Source organism: Haliotis rufescens, unplaced genomic scaffold (assembly GCF_023055435.1).
Source record: "Haliotis rufescens isolate VD_foot unplaced genomic scaffold, xgHalRufe1.0.p SCAF_4, whole genome shotgun sequence".
Lineage (NCBI taxonomy): Eukaryota > Metazoa > Mollusca > Gastropoda > Lepetellida > Haliotidae > Haliotis > Haliotis rufescens.
The window spans coordinates 31,856,901-31,877,646 of record NW_025964112.1 but is presented as its reverse complement, the minus strand read 5'-3'; the positions used below and the strand labels follow the sequence as shown (position 1 = coordinate 31,877,646).

Here is a 20,746-nt window from a genome sequence, read left to right as displayed (position 1 = left end):
TCTTGATTACATTTGTTCACAGTTTGTGGAAAATCAGTTTCTAGTGATTCTTTGTAATATACAAAGTAAACTACTCCTCATTCTCTGGAAACTGTTTCAACTCAGAAATTAATATGGCCTGATTAGTTATGTTTCATACTCTTATTGATATATGAAATTCTGGAAATATTCCAGTGAAATTAGTGATGATATGCCATAGTGAGGACTTATTACATATTCACTGTGATCTATTTCTGTCCTGACACTATTCATATGTCCCAGGCAATAACAGTGGACTCCCATTGTTTTATGTAGCCCTTTCACCACTATGAAGGTTTTACTGGTAGATGGCATGTAGATTTCGTGACTGAACAAGTTCCAGTAGTCATAACTGTCCTGGACATTTCCGATGGTGTTGTGTGAGAGCAGCAAACCACAATGCTTTAACACAGTGATTAATAGCAGTGTTTACTGTAGTCATTGGCTAAAGGGCCATGTGATTTGTCTGTATCACACACAAGTGGTCTACTCTTGTGAACTGATCAATACATGCAGCAGTCCCATGTCCCTCACTCTCACATAGAGCTGACTGCTTGTAGTAGCTCCTCCACATAACACCACGTCCTCCGACAACACCAAGTGACAAATATTTATCCACTGATTATATCTTCTTTATTTTCATTCAACATTTATTTTCCTACAACTAAATGTATGAAGAGTAGAGTTACAAAACATATGATTAAAATGGGAATCCTTTTTTTATGTTGATTTATATTGAAATTTTATCTTAGTAACTTAAGATTTCATTATGGTGCAACCAGTGTTTCTGACAAGTATTATATTTAATCAATGAACACAAATTTTAGTCAATTTTTTGGTGTTGATTCATATGAATCCAAAGGATTATGTAAATGCCTTGAAGAAACAAATTATTAATTATTAATCAATAAGTCATTTTTACCAAAGATGCCTGAAAGAGGATCAATATGTCTGACATAATTATGAGAAGGCTAATTCCTGGAAAGCCTGGAACATTTGCTGGTTTCTGTGTGTTCTTCAAGTATGTTGTCCATCTTACATTAATTACAGTGACCATCGCAGTTTAGGATGATGGATGCTAAAGATCTCACAGCCAAAAACGCAATTTTGATAAATTTACTTAAGACATGATGCTTGTAGAAGGCCTAGTTTACGACATTTATTAATCCATAATGCCCATGTGCAGAGGGAAGTTTATACACAAGCCTGAACAGTCCGTGTATTCAGCTTGGACAAACTGAAATTTTTCTAAAAGCCCCAGCTTTATTTTTAGTGTCCATTGATTGGGAAGAATTATCAAGACACTGAATGCACTGAGTGCTTTCCATGTCACTTCACGTCTGCCTGTCTGCCATGTCTTGACTATTCCCTACAGACTCACAAGAAGGAGGTTTGTGCAAGTTTAAAGGAAGTTGATTTTAATGGGGCTCTTCAAGTTTGGCATATTTTTCCATATCGCTGCATTTTGTGCTTTGTGAATTATTATCTGTCATTGTTTTATGTGATTTAGAATTGTTTTCAGAGGAAAAGTCAACGATATTTGACTCAGTAACAAGTAATATCCTATTTGACACACTGTTTAGTTTATGTAGCTTTGACGTTTTGAAATTAGATTCATAAAAACATGCACATTCTGGGAAACATAGGTGAGATATGCATTTTAAGTGAAGTATTTGTCATATGTCTCACTGTATTAATCTACCTTAGTGGGGGAGTGTGGTCACAGAAGAGGAACAAGTCATTTTGTTATTTGTTTGCACAAATTTGTTGAGCTCAGTCCACCGTCATGATTGCTTTTCTCAACTACACACTTAAGATAGATGTTACATCCTGATATACCCCTGGGGAAGTTTTCTAACATGGTTAGATACCTTGAATGTCAAGGTTACTAAGTATGAACTAGGCATCAAATACGTTTTTGTACATGGTAACTTGAGTTTTTATGAATTGAAACTTAGTATATACATGATCTCTAAGGTAAGGTCTCGAACGTATCAACTTTGGGTTACCTCTGTGGAAGGTCAAAGTATGAAACATGGTTTTGGTTGAATTGAATTCAAAGTAACTAACTCAACACCTATCATATGTCATGATTGTGTCAAATGTCAAGTTTGCTTTGAAGATCATTAACACATGAAATGAGTTGTAAATAATTCAAACTGGGAGGTATTATTTGTTTGGTTGGAAACTTCATAAATTCTTGCGAATACCATACCTCTGTTACGTCAATGCCTTAATCCTATATCCTCATTACTGTCAACTATACATGAGTAGTTACCTGTATTAGCACACAGCTGCCTACAACTCTTGCATGTGCAAAGGGGGAAAAACCTTATTTCTTACCTGTTTGCTAGAGGAAGCATCAACTTGATTATCAATGTTTAGAATTTGTTGAAAGTTCATGGCTGAGGTTGAAGGTTGACTCTGTTATTAAGGTAGCTGGAGGCATATGACTTTCCGTATCAAAGATGTACTGCATGGGGCATGTGTTTTCCACACCAGAAATGATGTTGCTGAACCTAAAGTGTTTTTAGCACTGTTGTTAAAGTAGATAGTGGCATCAGCCTTTCTATTTTAAAGATGTATTGCATTCGCTATGTGTTTCCCATAACATGGGGGCAGTGGGGCTGTCTAGTTGTTAAATCATTCACATGTCATGCCAAAGACCTGGGTTCCATTCCTCACGTGGGTACATTATGTGAAGCCCATGTCTGGTGTTCCCAGCTGTGATGTTGCTGGAATACGGCTTACAGTGGGGTAAATACTTACTCACTCCAAACAGGTTGGGTAGCTTCTGTTTCAGAACTTACTGCAAACACCCTTCTAGTTATCCTTGCTAAGGTACATAATAGCCAGCAGGAAAAACCTGGTGCAAGGCAATTCCATGGAGCTTGTATCATTAGGCTTAATAGTTACCTTCAGCATTTTGTAACATATGGTTATAGCATTGTCAGTTTCTGATCATGGTGACCACTACAGGCAGGACACTTCATATTTGCATGTATCTTTACAAATTTTAACTCATCTAATGTTGTTGCTTTGTCTATCAAAGATCAATGTCATCTTTGAGGTTTTTGTGAAACATGGTGTATTATTTATTGCCAGTTTTACTCGTATATTTACTTATGTTCCTTTATATTTCTGAGTCTTGGGTAATTGTTGGACTTGAGGCAGTTGTCTTGATTAAGGTCAAAGTATGAAAGTACATGATAGTACATTAAGACTACTTTTTGAGGTAATGGCGGTGGTGGGGCTGCTTCTGTTTTTGCAAGTCAATGCAAACACCACTGTTTTGTTCCTGAACTTATTTGCCTGTTTGTTGTTGTTTATTAGAACTGACTTTTTTAGGCATAAGCTGTTGAGTTTTGTTGTCTTGAGTGATATGAAAACATGGCATGTTGACTAGTCATGGCATTGGGTGTCACATTGAGTGTCACATTGAGTGTCACATTGACTGTCACATTGAGTGTCACATTGAGTGTCACATTGAGTGTCACATTGACTGTCACATTGACTGTCACATTGAGTGTCACATTGACTGTCACATTGAGTGTCACATTGACTGTCACATTGACTGTCACATTGAGTGTCACATTGACTCACATTGACTGTCACATTGACTGTCACATTGACTGTCACATTGAGTGTCACATTGACTGTCACATTGACTGTCACATTGACTGTCACATTGAGTGTCACATTGACTGTCACATTGACTGTCACATTGAGTGTCACATTGACTGTCACATTGAGTGTCACATTGACTCACATTGACTGTCACATTGACTGTCACATTGACTGTCACATTGAGTGTCACATTGACTGTCACATTGACTGTCACATTGACTGTCACATTGACTGTCACATTGAGTGTCACATTGACTGTCACATTGACTGTCACATTGACTGTCACATTGACTGTCACATTGACTGCACATATGATTGCTATGCTGCAAGGTTCATAACCTCCAGTGGCTTTGTATACATTTCAACAGTAAAGTAAATGATGGCAATACGTACTACTTAATGTATTTGCACTCCTCTCACAAGAATACACAAGATAATTGTTCCACCAATAAAACCATTTAGCCATGAAATTGCCAAGGTGGGATGAAGAGGAGCCGACCCTCGTTAGGACTTACAAGGACGTTTAGGCCAAGACGCATAATGGGTGCTAATGCATATGTTGGTGGCTCCATGTTGGCCTTAACATAGATTGTTATTGATTGCAGCTCATTACTGCTCGTCACTCTGACAAATAACAGGAATGACCCCGACTTTCCTGTCCCGTTGTCCAAATCTCCGTCAGACTCACAGTGATTAATTTGAAGTAATCTGCTATGGATGAATATGTGTTGAGCCTGGATATGGTGTTGAATAGCAGAGTACAATTTGATCAGAAAGATTTGCGTATCCCTCCTAATGGGATCTTTGTCCAAGCAATCGGATTACTCAAAGTAACTCAGAGCATGTTTCTGTCGATTGGATTCATAGCCTTCATATTTAGACTGACTGACTTGTGAAAAAAGGGATGGACTGAGTGATTGTGGTCTGTCACGTAGAGGCACCCCTGTGAACGAACACACACACACACACACACACACACACACACACACACACACACACACACACACACACACACACTGGTGCCTACTGTTCTGACACACACTGTTGCCTAATGTTCTGACACACACACTGGTGCCTACTGTTCTGACACACACTGCTGCCTACTGTTCTGACACACACACTGGTGCCTACTGTTCTGACACACACACTGCTGCCTACTGTTCTGACACACACACTGCTGCCTACTATTCTGACACACACTGCTGCCTACTGTTCTGACACACTGCTGCCTACTGTTCTGACACACTGCTGCCTACTGTTCTGACACACACTGGTGCCTACTGTTCTGAAATACACACACACACTGGTGCCTACTGTTCTGACACACACTGGTGCCTACTGTTCTGAAACACACACACACTGGTGCCTACTGTTCTGACACACACACACACACACACTGCAGCTTACTGTTCTGACACACACACACACACTGCAGCCTACTGTTCTCGTAGGTGTGCCTACAGTCTGTGGAGGCAGCCTTGTGTTTAGACAAACACTCTGCTTCCCCACTTCTCACCAATACACACAAACAATGGATAACTCACCATAGTAGTAAGCTTCTTAGCTGTGTTTTGGATAGGAACTAGATTGTGGAAGCCAACAAAGGCTTTTCAGTACAAACTTGGCTGAAATGTTCCAAACTTCACACACTTTGTAGACAAAACTTAAAAAGATATAATGCATTTAGTTCAGTTTTCAAGGATGTTAAGATATCCAGGTTGGCTTTGAACTACATGTTTCTCAATTGGTATCATTTGTATCAGTTGGTATCATTTGTATCAGTTGGTATCATTTGTTTCAGTTGGTATCATTTGTACAATTATATGTCATGATGATGCTCCTGTTCACAAAGTTTTCATAGGACTGCAGCTTCCCTAAGTCTATGTTGTGGCATGTTTAGTTACGATTTCCAGTGCTGTGAACACCTTGTGAAGCAGGACCTGAACACTGGTCAAGTACATGGATCTGCCAAAACAATAGTAGATAGAAATATTCCAACTATGTCAGAGAGAGATGTAGATAATCAGGTTAGGATGACAAACAAGCAGCCATTTACTGAGCCTGACCACCCAATTCAATTTCCTCACATCTCACAACCAGCAAACTATTCAATCCCATGTCCCCTGTTGTCTTGGTCTGTCCAGTAGTGTTTATACTAAGACAAGTTTCAGGATGGTATTATTCAACTTGCCCTAATTCATGATGTTGATTACCTAGATGCAGTGGAGTTATGTTGCTCTTACCCTTATTCAAGACCATGATGGTTGCTTCTGTAGCTAGACTGATGATGATGGCTTCTGTAGCTAAGGGGGTTGTGTTGCTGTTGCAGGATGCCTTAGAGAAGAAGGTAGAAGAGTTGACACGGCAGCTGGCTGATGAGAAACAGTCATCACGTCGTTCCGTCGCCAAACTACAGCGGGAAGTTGCCAGACTGAAGAGTGAGCGCAGCTATGCACAGGTAGGGAGAGAAACATGTAGAACTTGCACTCATTGCTGGGGAGGGAGATATGAGGTGGGATACCCACCTTGTCTCGAAGGGAGGGGGATATTCACCTGCATGTGGGACACTCACTTTGTGTAGACACCTGATATATCTGGTACACAAGGTGCCAATATGTTTCCTGTTGACATATCTGGTACACAAGGTGTCAGTATGTTTCCTGTTGACATATCTGGTACACAAGGTGTCAGTATGTTTCCTGTTGATATATCTGGTACACAAGGTGTCAGTATGTTTCCTGTTGACATATCTGGTACACAAGGTGTCAGTATGTTTCCTGTTGATATATCTGGTACACAAGGTGTCAATATGTTTCCTGTTGACATATCTGGCATACATACAAGGTGTCAGTATGTTTTCTGTTGATATATCTGGTACACAAGGTGTCAGTATGTTTCCTGTTGACATATCTGGCACACAAGGTGTCAGTATGTTTCCTGTTGATATATCTGGTACACAAGGTGTCAATATGTTTCCTGTTGACATATCTGGCATACATACAAGGTGTCAGTATGTTTTCTGTTGATATATCTGGTACACAAGGTGTCAGTATGTTCCCTGTTGACATATCTGGCACACAAGGTGTCAGTATGTTTCCTGTTGATATATCTGGTACACAAGGTGTCAGTATGTTTCCTGTTGACATATCTGGTACACAAGGTGTCAATATGTTTCCTGTTGACATATATGGTACACAAGGTGTCAGTATGTTTCCTGTTGACATATCTGGTTCACAAGGTGTTTGGTACACAAGGTGTCAGTATGTTTCCTATTGACATAAGCGGTACACAAGGTGTCAGTATGTTTCCTGTTGATATATCTGGTACACAAGGTGTCTGGTACACAAGGTGTCAATATGTTTCCTGTTGATATATCTAGTACACAAGGTGTCACTATTTTTCATGTTGACATATCTGGTTCACAAGGTGTTTGGTACACAAGGTGTCAGTATGTTTCCTGTTGACATATCTGGCATACATACAAGGTGTCAGTATTTTTCATGTTGACATATCTGGTACACAAGGTGTTTGGTACACAAGGTGTCAGTATGTTTCCTATTGACATAAGCGGTGCCCAAGGTGTCAGTATGTTTCCTGTTGATATATCTGGTTCACAAGGTGTCAGTATGTTTCCTATTGACATATCTGGTACACAAGGTGTCAGTATGATTCCTGTTGACATATCTGGTACACAAGGTGTCTGGTACACAAGGTGTCAGTATTTTTCCTATTGTAAGTGGTACACAAGGTGTCAGTATGTTTCCTGTTGATATATCTGGTTCACAAGGTGTTTCGCACTCAAGGTGTCAGTATGTTTCCTATTGTAAGCGGTACACAAGGTGTCAGTATTTTTCCTATTGTAAGTGGTACACAAGGTGTCAGTATGATTCCTGTTGACATATCTGGTACACAAGGTGTCTGGTACACAAGGTGTTAGTATGTTTCCTATTGTAAGCGGTACACAAGGTGTCAGTATTTGTCCTATTGTAAGTGGTACACAAGGTGTCAGTATGTTTCCTATTGACATATCTGGTACACAAGGTGTCAGTATTTTTCATGTTGACATTTCTGGTACACAAGGTGTCAGTATGATTCCTGTTGATATATCTGGTACACAAGGTGTCAATATGTTTCCTGTTGACATATCTGGTACACAAGGTGTCAGTATGATTCCTATTGACATAAGCGGTACACAAGGTGTCAGTATGTTTCTTATTGACATAAGCGGTACACAAGGTGTCAGTATGTTTCCTATTGTTAGTGGTACACAAGTTGTCAGTATGATTCCTGTTGACATATCTGGTTCACAAGGTGTCAGTATGTTTCCTATTGATATATCTGGTACACAAGGTGTCTGGTACACAAGTTGTCAGTATGTTTCCTGTTGATATATCTGGTTCACAAGGTGTCAGTATGTTTCCTATTGATATATCTGGTACACAAGGTGTCAGTATGTTTCCTATTGACATATCTGGCACACAAGGTATCAGTATGTTTCCTATTGATTTATCTGGCACAGAAGGTATCAGTACGTTTCCTATTGATATATCTGGTTCACAAGGTGTCAGTACGTTTCCTATTGACATATCTGGTACACAAGGTGTCAGTATGTTTCCTATTGATATATCTGGTACACAAGGTGTCTGGTACACAAGTTGTCAGTATGTTTCCTGTTGATATATCTGGTTCACAAGGTGTCAGTATGTTTCCTATTGATATATCTGGTACACAAGGTGTCAGTATGTTTCCTATTGACATATCTGGCACACAAGGTATCAGTATGTTTCCTATTGATTTATCTGGCACAGAAGGTATCAGTACGTTTCCTATTGATATATCTGGTTCACAAGGTGTCAGTACGTTTCCTATTGACATATCTGGTACACAAGGTGTCAGTATGTTCCTGTTGACATATCTGGCACACAAGGTATCAGTATGTTTCCTATTGACATATCTGGCACACAAGGTATCAGTATGTTTCCTATTGACATATCTGGTACACAAGGTGTCAATATGTTTCCTATTGACATATCTGGTACACGAGGTGTCAATATGTTTTTTATACCTAACATGGGTACAGTGTGTGAAGCCCATTTCTGGTGTCCCCTGCTGTGATATTGCTGGAATATTGCTTAAAGCTGCGTAAAACCATCACTATGTCATCACTTCAGTTTTTCATTCAAAGTGTCAGTGATGGTTGTGCTATGGCCAACCTGAATGTTACCAGATTTGATTCCTGCACATGAAATGAGCCTTAGTGGGTGTTGTAGTTGTGAGACCAGGTGAAACTATGTGCCCTGATCACCACTCTGGATGCCGTCAGTGCTGCTGATGTTGGCGTGTTTGATGTGAGTCTTGTGATTGTCTTCCGCAGCAACCTGATGTTGTGTGGAATCAGCTGCTCAGCCAGCTGTGACAGCACTTGCACCCTCCACCAGTCATCTTTTTCACTGTAATCTATTGCCAAACAGCGAGTTCCATCCCACAGATGTGACTGATCTGCTTCATTTCACTTGTAATATCTCCCAGGATCAGTCTGTCTGTAGCAGGTCCATGACAACAGTTGCCATTGAATTGTATCAGGACAGATTTACTTTAATTTTGCTTCACTGCTCAGATGGCTAGTTCTGCTTGTATGTCAGTTGATTTGTGGATGTTTCACCTTACAATGCCACATTCACCTCCATCATGACATGTATGTTCCACTGACCTATATTGTAATAAATTAATAGTATGTGTAAGCTTAACCTATACAAATAGCAATGCCTTGACATGTGTCAGTATATTGGTGAAGCAGGTTTTCTAATAACTACTTAACAAGTTTATAGATATAGTCATACATTTTATTGTTAGCTAGTTTCTTTGATTTGTAGCTGCAGCTTCTGTACAAGCTGTAGTGACTAAAACCCTGACTTTGAGGCCACTTGCTGTGACTTGTGAGGTTGTGAGTCACAGGCTGGGCTGTGACCTACACCAACTTGCAATACTAGTCAGCCACCTTCATTGTGACATTCACCAGATTCTCAGTCCTCAATTTCATCCCAGCTCGTTTCTTTGATGACCCTAATTTGACAGCCATAATCCTGACTTTCCTCCGTTATGATTGAGTTTGAGTTTGTAACCCATCACATTTTGCACACACTCACATTACTGATTTGATAATGCATCTGAGAAAGTCACAATTCCACAGAAAGTTGACCCTATAAAACATGGCAAACACTGTGATACATTCTGTGGCAGTGCATGGAGCCTCTTGAGAGAAAATGCACAGGGCTGCATGATGATGGGCACTAGATTCAGGACTGGAAGCTATGACTTACATTGATGTTGTAAACATTTCAGCTCACCTTTCATCCGTGCCAGTAAGGTATTTGGCAAACACAATATTGCAGGTGAGCTACATAACTGGCAACTGAATGTATTTTGTTTTGTGAATGGGAAATACAAAATATGTTTAATTTGAAATGAGGAAGTTTCAACTTACTGGCACCACTGGTCATGAAGGTGTAGATTAGGTCTCACTTACTAACAAGGAATGTGCCTTCATTTTGATTTCCACTGTAAACCACCTGATTGTGAAGTGCTTCCTGGAAGAAATTGATATTGCTGGAAGTGAGATGGTGCTTCATGAAAGTGTACACCACAAATGCATTTAATTTTTTTTATTAAAGTCAGCCATCAGTTACGAGCAAGAAACAAGAACGGTATGTTGATTTTAGATGGTAATTATAACGCTCACTTCACTATTGATTGAGGCAGGTTTGATGTTGATGTCTGAAAGGCTTTCACTGGGAAAACAAATGGATGTTTGCTTTTACATTGTGATAAGGCATTTGCAGCAGTTTTAGGACTAATATCTGGAGAAGATACTCAGCATGTAATGGTGGAGAACGTGCCAGGTGTATGCTTGAAATGTTCCCTGTCACTGCTGTGTGCTTCCCTAGACATGCTGCTCCACCAGAAGACATGATCACCTTGTGCATGCTGTGTCTCACATACTTAGCTGTATATAGAGAAACAACATGACGAATGCTTTTGTGTCTTTCCAGACAAATAAGGTTTAGAAATTCTGTGCCTGATATAACGTCAGGTTGGTCTTTCCTAATATCCATGTATATATGATGTATTGCTGAAGGCTGCTGTGGAGTCATCTGTATTTACAGGCTCCACACAGATTACCTACAGTAAAATTAGACTGCATGTAGAGAAACAGGAGGGTTCAGGAGATATGGATGCCTCTGTGATGTTTACATAAATGGATATGTGGCCATGTGGTTGTATCCTGCCTGCTGTCATGGCTTGACTTGTCTTCCCTCCCACCGCCACCCCACACTCCTTCCCCCACCCACCCTTCCCGCCATGGACAGTGATGATCATTTGATGGCCAGCTCCTGTAACAAGCGTCTACTGATAAAATCTTTTGTATGGAGTCTACTGATAAGGTCTTCTGAATGCAATCTTCTGATAAAATCTTCTGTATGGAGTCTACTGATAAGGTCTTCTGTGTGGAGTCTTCTGATAAGGTCTTCTGTGTGGAATCTTCTAATAAGGTCTTCTGTGTGGAGTCTTCTGCATGGAGTCTTCTGATAAGGTCTTCTGTATGGGATCTTCTGTATGGAATCTTCTGTATGGATTCTTCTGATAGGGTCTTCTGTGTGGTGTCTTCTGTATGGAGTCTTCTACATGGAGTCTTCTATATGGGGTCTTCTGTATGGAGTCTTTTGTGTGGGGTCTTCTGCATGGAGTTTTCTGATAGGGTCTTCTGCATGGAGTCTTCTGATAAGGTCTTCTGTGTGGAGTCTTCTGATAAGGCCTTCTGTGTGGAGTCTTCTGATAAGGTCTTTTGTGTGGTGTCTTCTGTACAGGGGTCCGGAAACCGTCATATGCGCCGGACATGTCCGATTGGGAATCTCAAATGTCCGTTTTAAAATATTGCTCACCGGACATTTTAAAAAGTATTGTCCGGACATTCTTAAATTTTGACCGGACATGATCAACAGTTAGGACTGAGCAGTTTCTGTCTGCAGTTGCAACACAATGAAGATTAACTACACTGACAAGCTTTGTTTGTTTTGATTGCTGTAAATACATCGTACCTACATGATAATCCAATCGGTCAATCACTGTAATAGGCAATAAACTGAGTTGACACTGATAAATCAAGGATTAATTACTGAGAACATCTTGTTAATTTGAGTGAAAGGTGTTTACAACTTTACATTAATACCTTGCATCATCGATGTACCTCATTATCCTCACAATGCTACGATACGTAACCTCAGACAAGAAGCGAAAGCGTGACGACAGCCAGTCGACCGATGCAGATCAGTCGAGCGGATCTGCCAAACCCTCAAAGTCTGGACGATCATTTTTTAAGTCGTGGCTAACGACTTTCACTTGGTTGACATACAATGAGGATTTGCAGATTTTATTGTTTTCAGTAGCTAGTCGTATATTGAATCTTGATTGACCGCCATTTTGCTTTCTCGGACGATCGATATCAAATTTTTTTATGGTCAATAATTAAGTACAGAAAAAGTATTCAAATAACTATTGCTATCAACGATATTTTAGTATTTGTGATTAAATTATCTGTCTTGTTTTTAAAAAAATCTTTAGTTTAAAAAAAACCTTTTCCCGTGAGGTCACGTGATAACCAAATATGGGATAATAGTCTCGATCCAAATGTTACAACGCGTACACTTGAGCAGACTCATGAATATAACTCATGAATATTAATTAGACCGTTCACTACGTTAACAGATCGTTATTATAACAGAAACAAACGTATGTTTTCCATGTAAATCTAAAATGATATTATTTGTTATTAATTGTCCGGTGAATTAAACAATTTAAATTGAAACAATTCATAATTCATCATATTATGAATACGTAAACTTGTAATGTGTGTGAAAAGTCGTACTAAAATAAGCTATTTGAAGGGGGCGTGGCCTAAATGCAAATGTCCGATTGGGTTTTTAAATTTTCCGGACCCCTGCTTCTGTATTGGGTCTTCTGTATGGAGTCTTCTGTATGGAGTCTTCTGTATGGTGTCTTCTGTTTGCGGTCTTCTGTATGGAGTCTTCTGTGTGGAGTCTTCTGTATGGTGTCTTCTGTTTGCGGTCTTCTGTATGGAGTCTTCTGTGTGGTGTCTTCTGTATGGGGTCTTCTGTATGGGGTCTTCTGTGTGGAGTCTTCTGATAAGGCCTTCTGTGTGGAGTCTTCTGATAAGGTCTTTTGTGTGGTGTCTTCTGTATGGGGTCTTCTGTATGGGGTCTTCTGTATGGAGTCTTCTGTATGGTGTCTTCTGTTTGCGGTCTTCTGTATGGAGTCTTCTGTGTGGTGTCTTCTGTATGGGGTCTTCTGTATGGGGTCTTCTGTATGGAGTCTTCTGTGTGGTGTCTTCTGTTTGCGGTCTTCTGTATGGAGTCTTCTGTGTGGTGTCTTCTTTATGGGGTCTTCTGTATGGGGTCTTCTGTATGGAGTCTTCTGTGTGGTGTCTTCTGTGTGGGGTCTTCTGTATGGGGTCTTCTGTATGGAGTCTTCTGTATGGAGTCTTCTGATAGGGTCTTCTGTATGGGGTCTTCTGATAAGGCCTTCTGTGTGGTGTCTTCTGTATGGGGTCTTCTGTATGGAGTCTTCTGTATGGAGTCTTCTGTATGGAGTCTTCTGATAGGGTCTTCTGTATGGGGTCTTCTGATAAGGCCCTCTGTGTGGTGTCTTCTGTATGGGGTCTTCTGTATGGAGTCTTCTGTGTGGGGTCTTCTGTGTTGGGTCTTCTGTATGGGGTCTTCTGATAAGGCCTTCTGTATGGAGTCTTCTGTGTTGGGTCTTCTGTATGGAGCCTTCTGTGTTGGGTCTTCTGTATGGGGTCTTCTGATAAGGCCCTCTGTGTGGTGTCTTCTGTATGGGGTCTTCTGTATGGAGTCTTCTGTGTGGGGTCTTCTGTGTTGGGTCTTCTGTATGGAGTCTTCTGTATGGGGTCTTCTGATAAGGCCTTCTGTGTGGAGTCTTCTGTTTGGGGTCTTCTGTGTTGGGTCTTCTGTATGGGGTCTTCTGATAAGGCCTTCTGTATGGAGTCTTCTGTGTTGGGTCTTCTGTATGGGGTCTTCTGTATGGGGTCTTCTGTATGGAGTCTTCTGTGTGGTGTCTTCTGTATGGGGTCTTCTGTATGGGGTCTTCTGTATGGAGTCTTCTGATAGGGTCTTCTGTATGGGGTCTTCTGATAAGGTCTTCTGTGTGGAGTCTTCTGCATGGAGTCTTCTGATAAGGTCTTCTGCATGGAGTCTTCTGATAAGGTCTTCTGTGTGGAGTCTTCTGATAAGGCCTTCTGTGTGGAGTCTTCTGATAAGGTCTTTTGTGTGGTGTCTTCTGTATGGTGTCTTCTGTATGGTGTCTTCTGTTTGCGGTCTTCTGTATGGAGTCTTCTGTGTGGTGTCTTCTGTATGGGGTCTTCTGTATGGGGTCTTCTGTATGGAGTCTTCTGTGTAGTGTCTTCTGTATGGGGTCTTCTGTATGGGGTCTTCTGTATGGAGTCTTCTGTATGGAGTCTTCTGATAGGGTCTTTTGTGTGGTGTCTTCTGTATGGGGTCTTCTGTATGGGGTCTTCTGTATGGAGTCTTCTGTATGGTGTCTTCTGTTTGCGGTCTTCTGTATGGAGTCTTCTGTGTGGTGTCTTCTGTATGGGGTCTTCTGTATGGGGTCTTCTGTATGGAGTCTTCTGTGTGGTGTCTTCTGTTTGCGGTCTTCTGTATGGAGTCTTCTGTGTGGTGTCTTCTTTATGGGGTCTTCTGTATGGGGTCTTCTGTATGGAGTCTTCTGTGTGGTGTCTTCTGTATTGGGTCTTCTGTATGGGGTCTTCTGTATGGAGTCTTCTGATAGGGTCTTCTGTATGGGGTCTTCTGATAAGGCCTTCTGTGTGGTGTCTTCTGTATGGGGTCTTCTGCATGGAGTCTTCTGTATGGGGTCTTCTGTATGGAGTCTTCTGTATGGAGTCTTCTGATAGGGTCTTCTGTATGGGGTCTTCTGATAAGGCCCTCTGTGTGGTGTCTTCTGTATGGGGTCTTCTGTATGGAGTCTTCTGTGTGGGGTCTTCTGTGTTGGGTCTTCTGTATGGAGTCTTCTGTATGGGGTCTTCTGATAAGGCCTTCTGTGTGGAGTCTTCTGTTTGGGGTCTTCTGTGTTGGGTCTTCTGTATGGGGTCTTCTGATAAGGCCTTCTGTATGGAGTCTTCTGTGTTGGGTCTTCTGTATGGGGTCTTCTGTATGGGGTCTTCTGTATTGAGTCTTCTGTGTGGTGTCTTCTGTATGGGGTCTTCTGTATGGGGTCTTCTGTATGGAGTCTTCTGATAGGGTCTTCTGTATGGGGTCTTCTGATAAGGTCTTCTGTGTGGAGTCTTCTGCATGGAGTCTTCTGATAAGGTCTTCTGCATGGAGTCTTCTGATAAGGTCTTCTGTGTGGAGTCTTCTGATAAGGCCTTCTGTGTGGAGTCTTCTGATAAGGTCTTTTGTGTGGTGTCTTCTGTATGGTGTCTTCTGTATGGTGTCTTCTGTTTGCGGTCTTCTGTATGGAGTCTTCTGTGTGGTGTCTTCTGTATGGGGTCTTCTGTATGGGGTCTTCTGTATGGAGTCTTCTGTGTGGTGTCTTCTGTATGGGGTCTTCTGTATGGGGTCTTCTGTATGGAGTCTTCTGTATGGAGTCTTCTGATAGGGTCTTCTGTATGGGGTCTTCTGATAAGGCCTTCTGTGTGGTGTCTTCTGTATGGGGTCTTCTGTATGGAGCCTTCTGTATGGGGTCTTCTGTATTGGAGTCTTCTGTATAGGGTCTTCTGTATGGGGTCTTCTGATAAGGCCTTCTGTGTGGTGTCTTCTGTATGGGGTCTTCTGTATGGAGTCTTCTGTGTGGGGTCTTCTGTATGGAGTCTTCTGTATGGGGTCTTCTGATAAGGCCTTCTGTGTGGAGTCTTCTGTTTGGGGTCTTCTGTGTTGGGTCTTCTGTATGGGGTCTTCTGATAAGGCCTTCTGTATGGAGTCTTCTGTGTTGGGTCTTCTGTATGGAGCCTTCTGTGTTGGGTCTTCTGTATGGGGTCTTCTGATAAGGCCCTCTGTGTGGTGTCTTCTGTATGGGGTCTTCTGTATGGAGTCTTCTGCATGGAGTTTTCTGATAGGGTCTTCTGTATGGGGTCTTCTGCTAAGGCCTTCTGTGTGGAGTCTTCTGCATGGAGTCTTCTGATAATGTCTTCTTTGTGGTGTCTTCTGTATGGGGTCTTCTGTATGGAGTCTTCTGTGTTGGGTCTTCTGTATGGAGTCTTCTGATAAGGTCTACTGTATGGAGTCTTCTGTGTGGGGTCTTCTGTATGGAGTCTTCTGATAAGGTGTTCTGTATGGAATCTTCTGATAAGGTCTTTTGTATGGAATCTTCTGATAAGGTCTTTTGTGTGGAGTCGTCTGTATGATGTCTTCTGATGAGGTCTTCTGTATGGGGTCTACATCTTCTTTGTCATTTAGATAAAACGATGGTTCAGTTAAGACATACCACATTTGGAACAAACTTTTTCAAGAATGTTCATGATGAGATTCAAACAGCCATGTATGTAACACTACACTTTGATAATATTTATTGGACTTCATCCAAAGAAGTTTTAATAAGCAAATCATGTTCTTCAATATTTGTTGTTATGTTTCTTGTTTTTTGCCAAAGCTTAGTGGTAGATTGTGTGTGCCAGCTGATATTTGTCTGAATTTCTTTTTCTTTTTTTAGATTTAGACAAACGTTAGTCATTCTTCAAGTTTTTTCTCTGATACTTTTCTGCATGAAGAAACATATTCCATGAAAATGAAATTACCCAAATTAGATTTTTAATTTGAATCAAAGTGAAAAGATTCACGGACACTGAAGATGTTAATTAAAATGGATTTCTAAAAACATGGGATGATTCCGTAAACCTCAAATCAACTCAAGTTCAAGGATGTGTTCATGTCACAAATGAGGCCCTAAATTACAACTGCAATTTACTGATTACAATGCATGATTTAAGCAGCTGTGTGTTACTTTGAATGTCAGCCCTTGAAATTTGGAACAACATGGCCATTTATTATGTACAATTAACTTGTCATTAGTGTGTATCTTTCCTACATGTAGTTGATACATGTAGTCTGGGATTTAATTAGTAGAGAGCAGTCTGGTGATTATATTATAGTAACTTTTATGATGCTTGTTTTAATGCATGATCTAAACAGAAGAAAATGATAAATATAGTGTTATCATATTAAGTGATAGCAGAATTATTATTGTGAAAAATTACAAGAATATTTAAATATGACAGAGTGGTTAAGAAAGATAGAAAGCTTTGATATCATTTGACAAATATGAATATCATGCATGGAAACAGTGATAACATGATGCCATCACAGGAATATTCAACTGATTTGGATCCTTGGAGATAAGCGGAATGGTCTAATATGATGGAAGGAGTTGGTGCTCAACTCTGAGATAGGACAGCAAGGACCTGACGAGATACACCCAGCATGGACTTCAACATATGGAGGGGTGGCCCTGTCATCATGCATGGCCAGGGATACTTCAATACACTTTACATGCAACATTCACAAAGTGATTGAGTGCCTGATAATATTTATTAAATTCTCATGAAATTGTTTTTGGAAAGATCTAATTGAAAATGCTGTGGACAGAAATAAGATCATTTTAGTCTGTTTGGAATTACGAAACTGGGACAGATGGTCATGGTGATTGTTATTGGCTAGAGATTATTCTGATGCTGTATATTCTATTACCATGACATTTCTTGACGGGAGATTGACATGGATTTGTTCAGAGAAGAGAAGAACTAGGCAGTGGATCCCTGTGACATATGGAGGACATTACAAACTTGTGTCAGTTTCAATCCAAGACATAATCTCTGCTTGTTTATGTAATTAAGATGACAGTTACGTCTTCTACATTTCACTGTAATCACACTCTTAAACAAATTGTGTATTTCTCCGCCCCTGGGCATCTGCCCTGGGTTCCCTTCAGGCCAGGCCAGTGACTGAAGCACTGCTGGGAAATGGGCACATCTCATGCAATGTGGGAAATAGACACCGTCAATTACTTGTCAATTTCCTCTCCAATTGAGCCAGATAGGCCATCAGAGTTGGGTGGGGACACGTGGAGGTGTTGTATGTAGCCAGGTCTATAAACTTGATACAGCTACAAGTATTCAGGGGAATAAAGTTTCCAGAATCACAAGGATATACATGAGATTGGTGAGTTGATGGTGGTATGTCTTTGTTTAGGTGAACAAGCTGCATCATCCATGAAGTAGAGATTTGGTAGATAATCAGTTCACAAGCTGTCAAACCATTATACCCAGGGGGCATAGAGGGAACAAGGTCTGGTTGTTGTAGGGGTCAACTGGGCATTGAGTGGACACAATGGTCACTTGGTATGACCAGCTGTGTGTCCATCCACCCTGTTGTGGGTCAGTAAATGCTTTTTCCACCACTAGTTTGTAACAGTACAAATTACACGATTTAAACCTAGGATGCGGTAAACTGGTGCACAGTACAGTTACTTACTGACTCACTCCGATAGTGGTCCTCGTGATGGATTCCAGGTCCTCAGTAACCTATGACGTAACCAGAGAGGCCACTTAGTGGATCATGTGATCTGACTCGGTAACATTGTTTCACACCTGTCAACGTACACTGATGGACATTAATCATAATATTAATGACTGTGTTTTGTCTAGTCAAGATTTGATATTTACAGGCTGGTATGATATGGCTGGAATAATGCTGACTGGTGTTAAACAAATCACTGGATGGAACTGACCAGTTGTCTCATCTGACACCAGCAATAAGCTACATCAATATCTTAGCTTTTTTGTTGATTACACTTTTGTTGTTACTTTCTTCAAAGTGACAAATCATTTCCCAAAATCAACATTTGTGTTGTCTCTGAGTGTAGTGAGAGGACAGACGTCTCCTGAGAATGTATTATCTGATCAGGAGGAGACACTGAGCTGAAATACATTTCCATTCATTGATACAGATAAAAACAGTTTTGAGGAATATAATTTGACTGCTATCTTCTTGTGGATTTCTGTTCTGCAGAGTATCTTGATCCACTTTGTTTAAATCTGATGTGATGAAATACATCTGTCATGTGCATAACAAGCTCTATCTGCAACTGTGTGTTTCATCATTTAACTCTAATGGCCTGTGTAAAGTAGCTGTAATTTTATCTGGAAACATCACAGGATCCCCCTCTCGCAGGAGATGTGTTAATTCCTGTGTCATCTCAAAATGCCTTTGACTCTTGACTTGAAAATTGCTGCCAATGACTGATTCGAGCTTTGAAATTCCAAGCTCCCAAATCATGTAGTCAGCTGCAATTAGTTCATTTCCACAACTTGGGATGTTGTTCTCCTGGTACCTTTGTCTCATGTACGAGGGGTGTTCATTAAAGATTTCCCCTAAACCACTTAGGGTTATCATATTTGGTTGAAATTTCACATGTATAATGATACATGTATCTATGGGTTATGTCTGTATTTGCAGCACCAAACTTTTAATCTTACCACTTTTACAGGTGTTATGATCGAGTAGGGTGTGACAATGGAGCCAGTAGAATACCGAGCAGTGATTAGGTTTTTATATTTGAAAGGTCGCACACCAAAAGAAACTTTCGATGAAATGAAACTTATGGGGAAGATGCCCCATCATATGACATTGTTAAACACTGGCATCGCCAGTTCAAGTGTGGTCAGACATCTGTAGAAACAGCTGCCATTCCTGGTCGCCCCCATTCAGCCATTGATGAGGACACTATCCATCAAGTGGAGACCGCCATTTTGGCAAACCTACGTATAACTGTTCGCCAGTTAGCACAAGATGTCAAGATCAGTGTAGGGTCTGTGGAAAAAATCATCCATGACAATTTGAACATGCATAAGGTGTCTGCACGATGGATTCCCAGGTTGCTCACAACTTTCCAAAAGCAGGAACGAGTCAATTGCTCAAAGGATCTTTTGGACATGTGCCAAAAAAAAACAGGCAAACTTTTTTGCCAGACTTATCACACAGGATGAAACATGGGTTTATCACTATGATCCTGAGACTAAAGTTCAGTCGATGCAATGGAAGCATGTGGAGTCATCACCCCCAAAGAAGGCATGTGTCCAACCCTCTGCAGGCAAGGTCTTGCTCAAGGTGTTTTGGGACCAGCACGGAGTAGTGATGATGGATTTTGCGGGACGCTATCAAGCTTAAGAGGCGTGGCATGCTGACCAAGGGTGTCCGTCTCCTGCAAGACAATGCTCCAGTACACAACTCTCATGTTGCCCAGACAGAAGCGCGGTCCTGTGGCTATGAAATCCTTCCACATCCTCCTTACTCTCCTGACCTTGCACCATCTGACTTCCACCTCTTTCCAACCATGAAGTCATTTTTGAAGGGAAAACGTTTCACAGATGATGAAACACTGATTTCTGAAGTCAAGTCCTGGTTGGAGACGCAAAATGAGGGCTTTTACAAGCAACGTCTCCATAGTTGCATAAAACGATGGGAGAAGTGAGTAACTCTTGGTGGTTCCCATGTGGAGAAAGACTAATACCTATGCCAAGTTTCATTCCACTAGGTCCATCGGAAGTGGGTCAGGGGAAATTTTTAATGAAGACCCCTCGTACAACCTACATTTTCTGCAGATTTATTAAAAGATTATATTAAGTCAACAATTGGGCTTGTTTCTATGCTGGTTGAGATTGTAGTCCCATCATTATCTTCACCTGCTTGGACATTGAGCTCTGCTTCTAAAGACATTAGCTCAGAATCATAGGATGTTCAGCTCTGCATCTGAGGAAATTGAGCTCTGCATGTAAGGATTGTCAGCTCTGCATGTAAGGATGTTCACCTCAACATGTAAGGATGTTCAGCTCAACATGTCAGGATGTTCAACTCTGCATGTAAGGATGTTCAGCTCTGCATGTAAGGATGTTCAGCTCTGCATGTAAGGATGTTCAGCTCAACATGTCAGGATGTTCAACTCTGCATGTAAGGATGTTCAGCTCAACATGTAAGGATGTTCAGCTCTGCATGTAAGG

The 20,746-nt window shown here is 40.9% G+C and overlaps 1 protein-coding gene across 7 annotated transcripts in view; it reads left to right on the top strand.

Annotated features, from left to right (window-relative positions):
* Positions 1 to 20,746, top strand: part of LOC124149528 — a 193,009-nt gene that overhangs the window by 98,001 nt on the left and 74,262 nt on the right. For all 7 annotated transcript variants that reach the window (XM_046521180.2, XM_046521178.2, XM_046521181.2 and 4 more), the window contains one exon: positions 5,975 to 6,103. In XM_046521180.2, the coding sequence (XP_046377136.2) occupies positions 5,975 to 6,103 (129 nt within the window). The remainder of the gene's footprint in view (positions 1 to 5,974; positions 6,104 to 20,746) is intronic.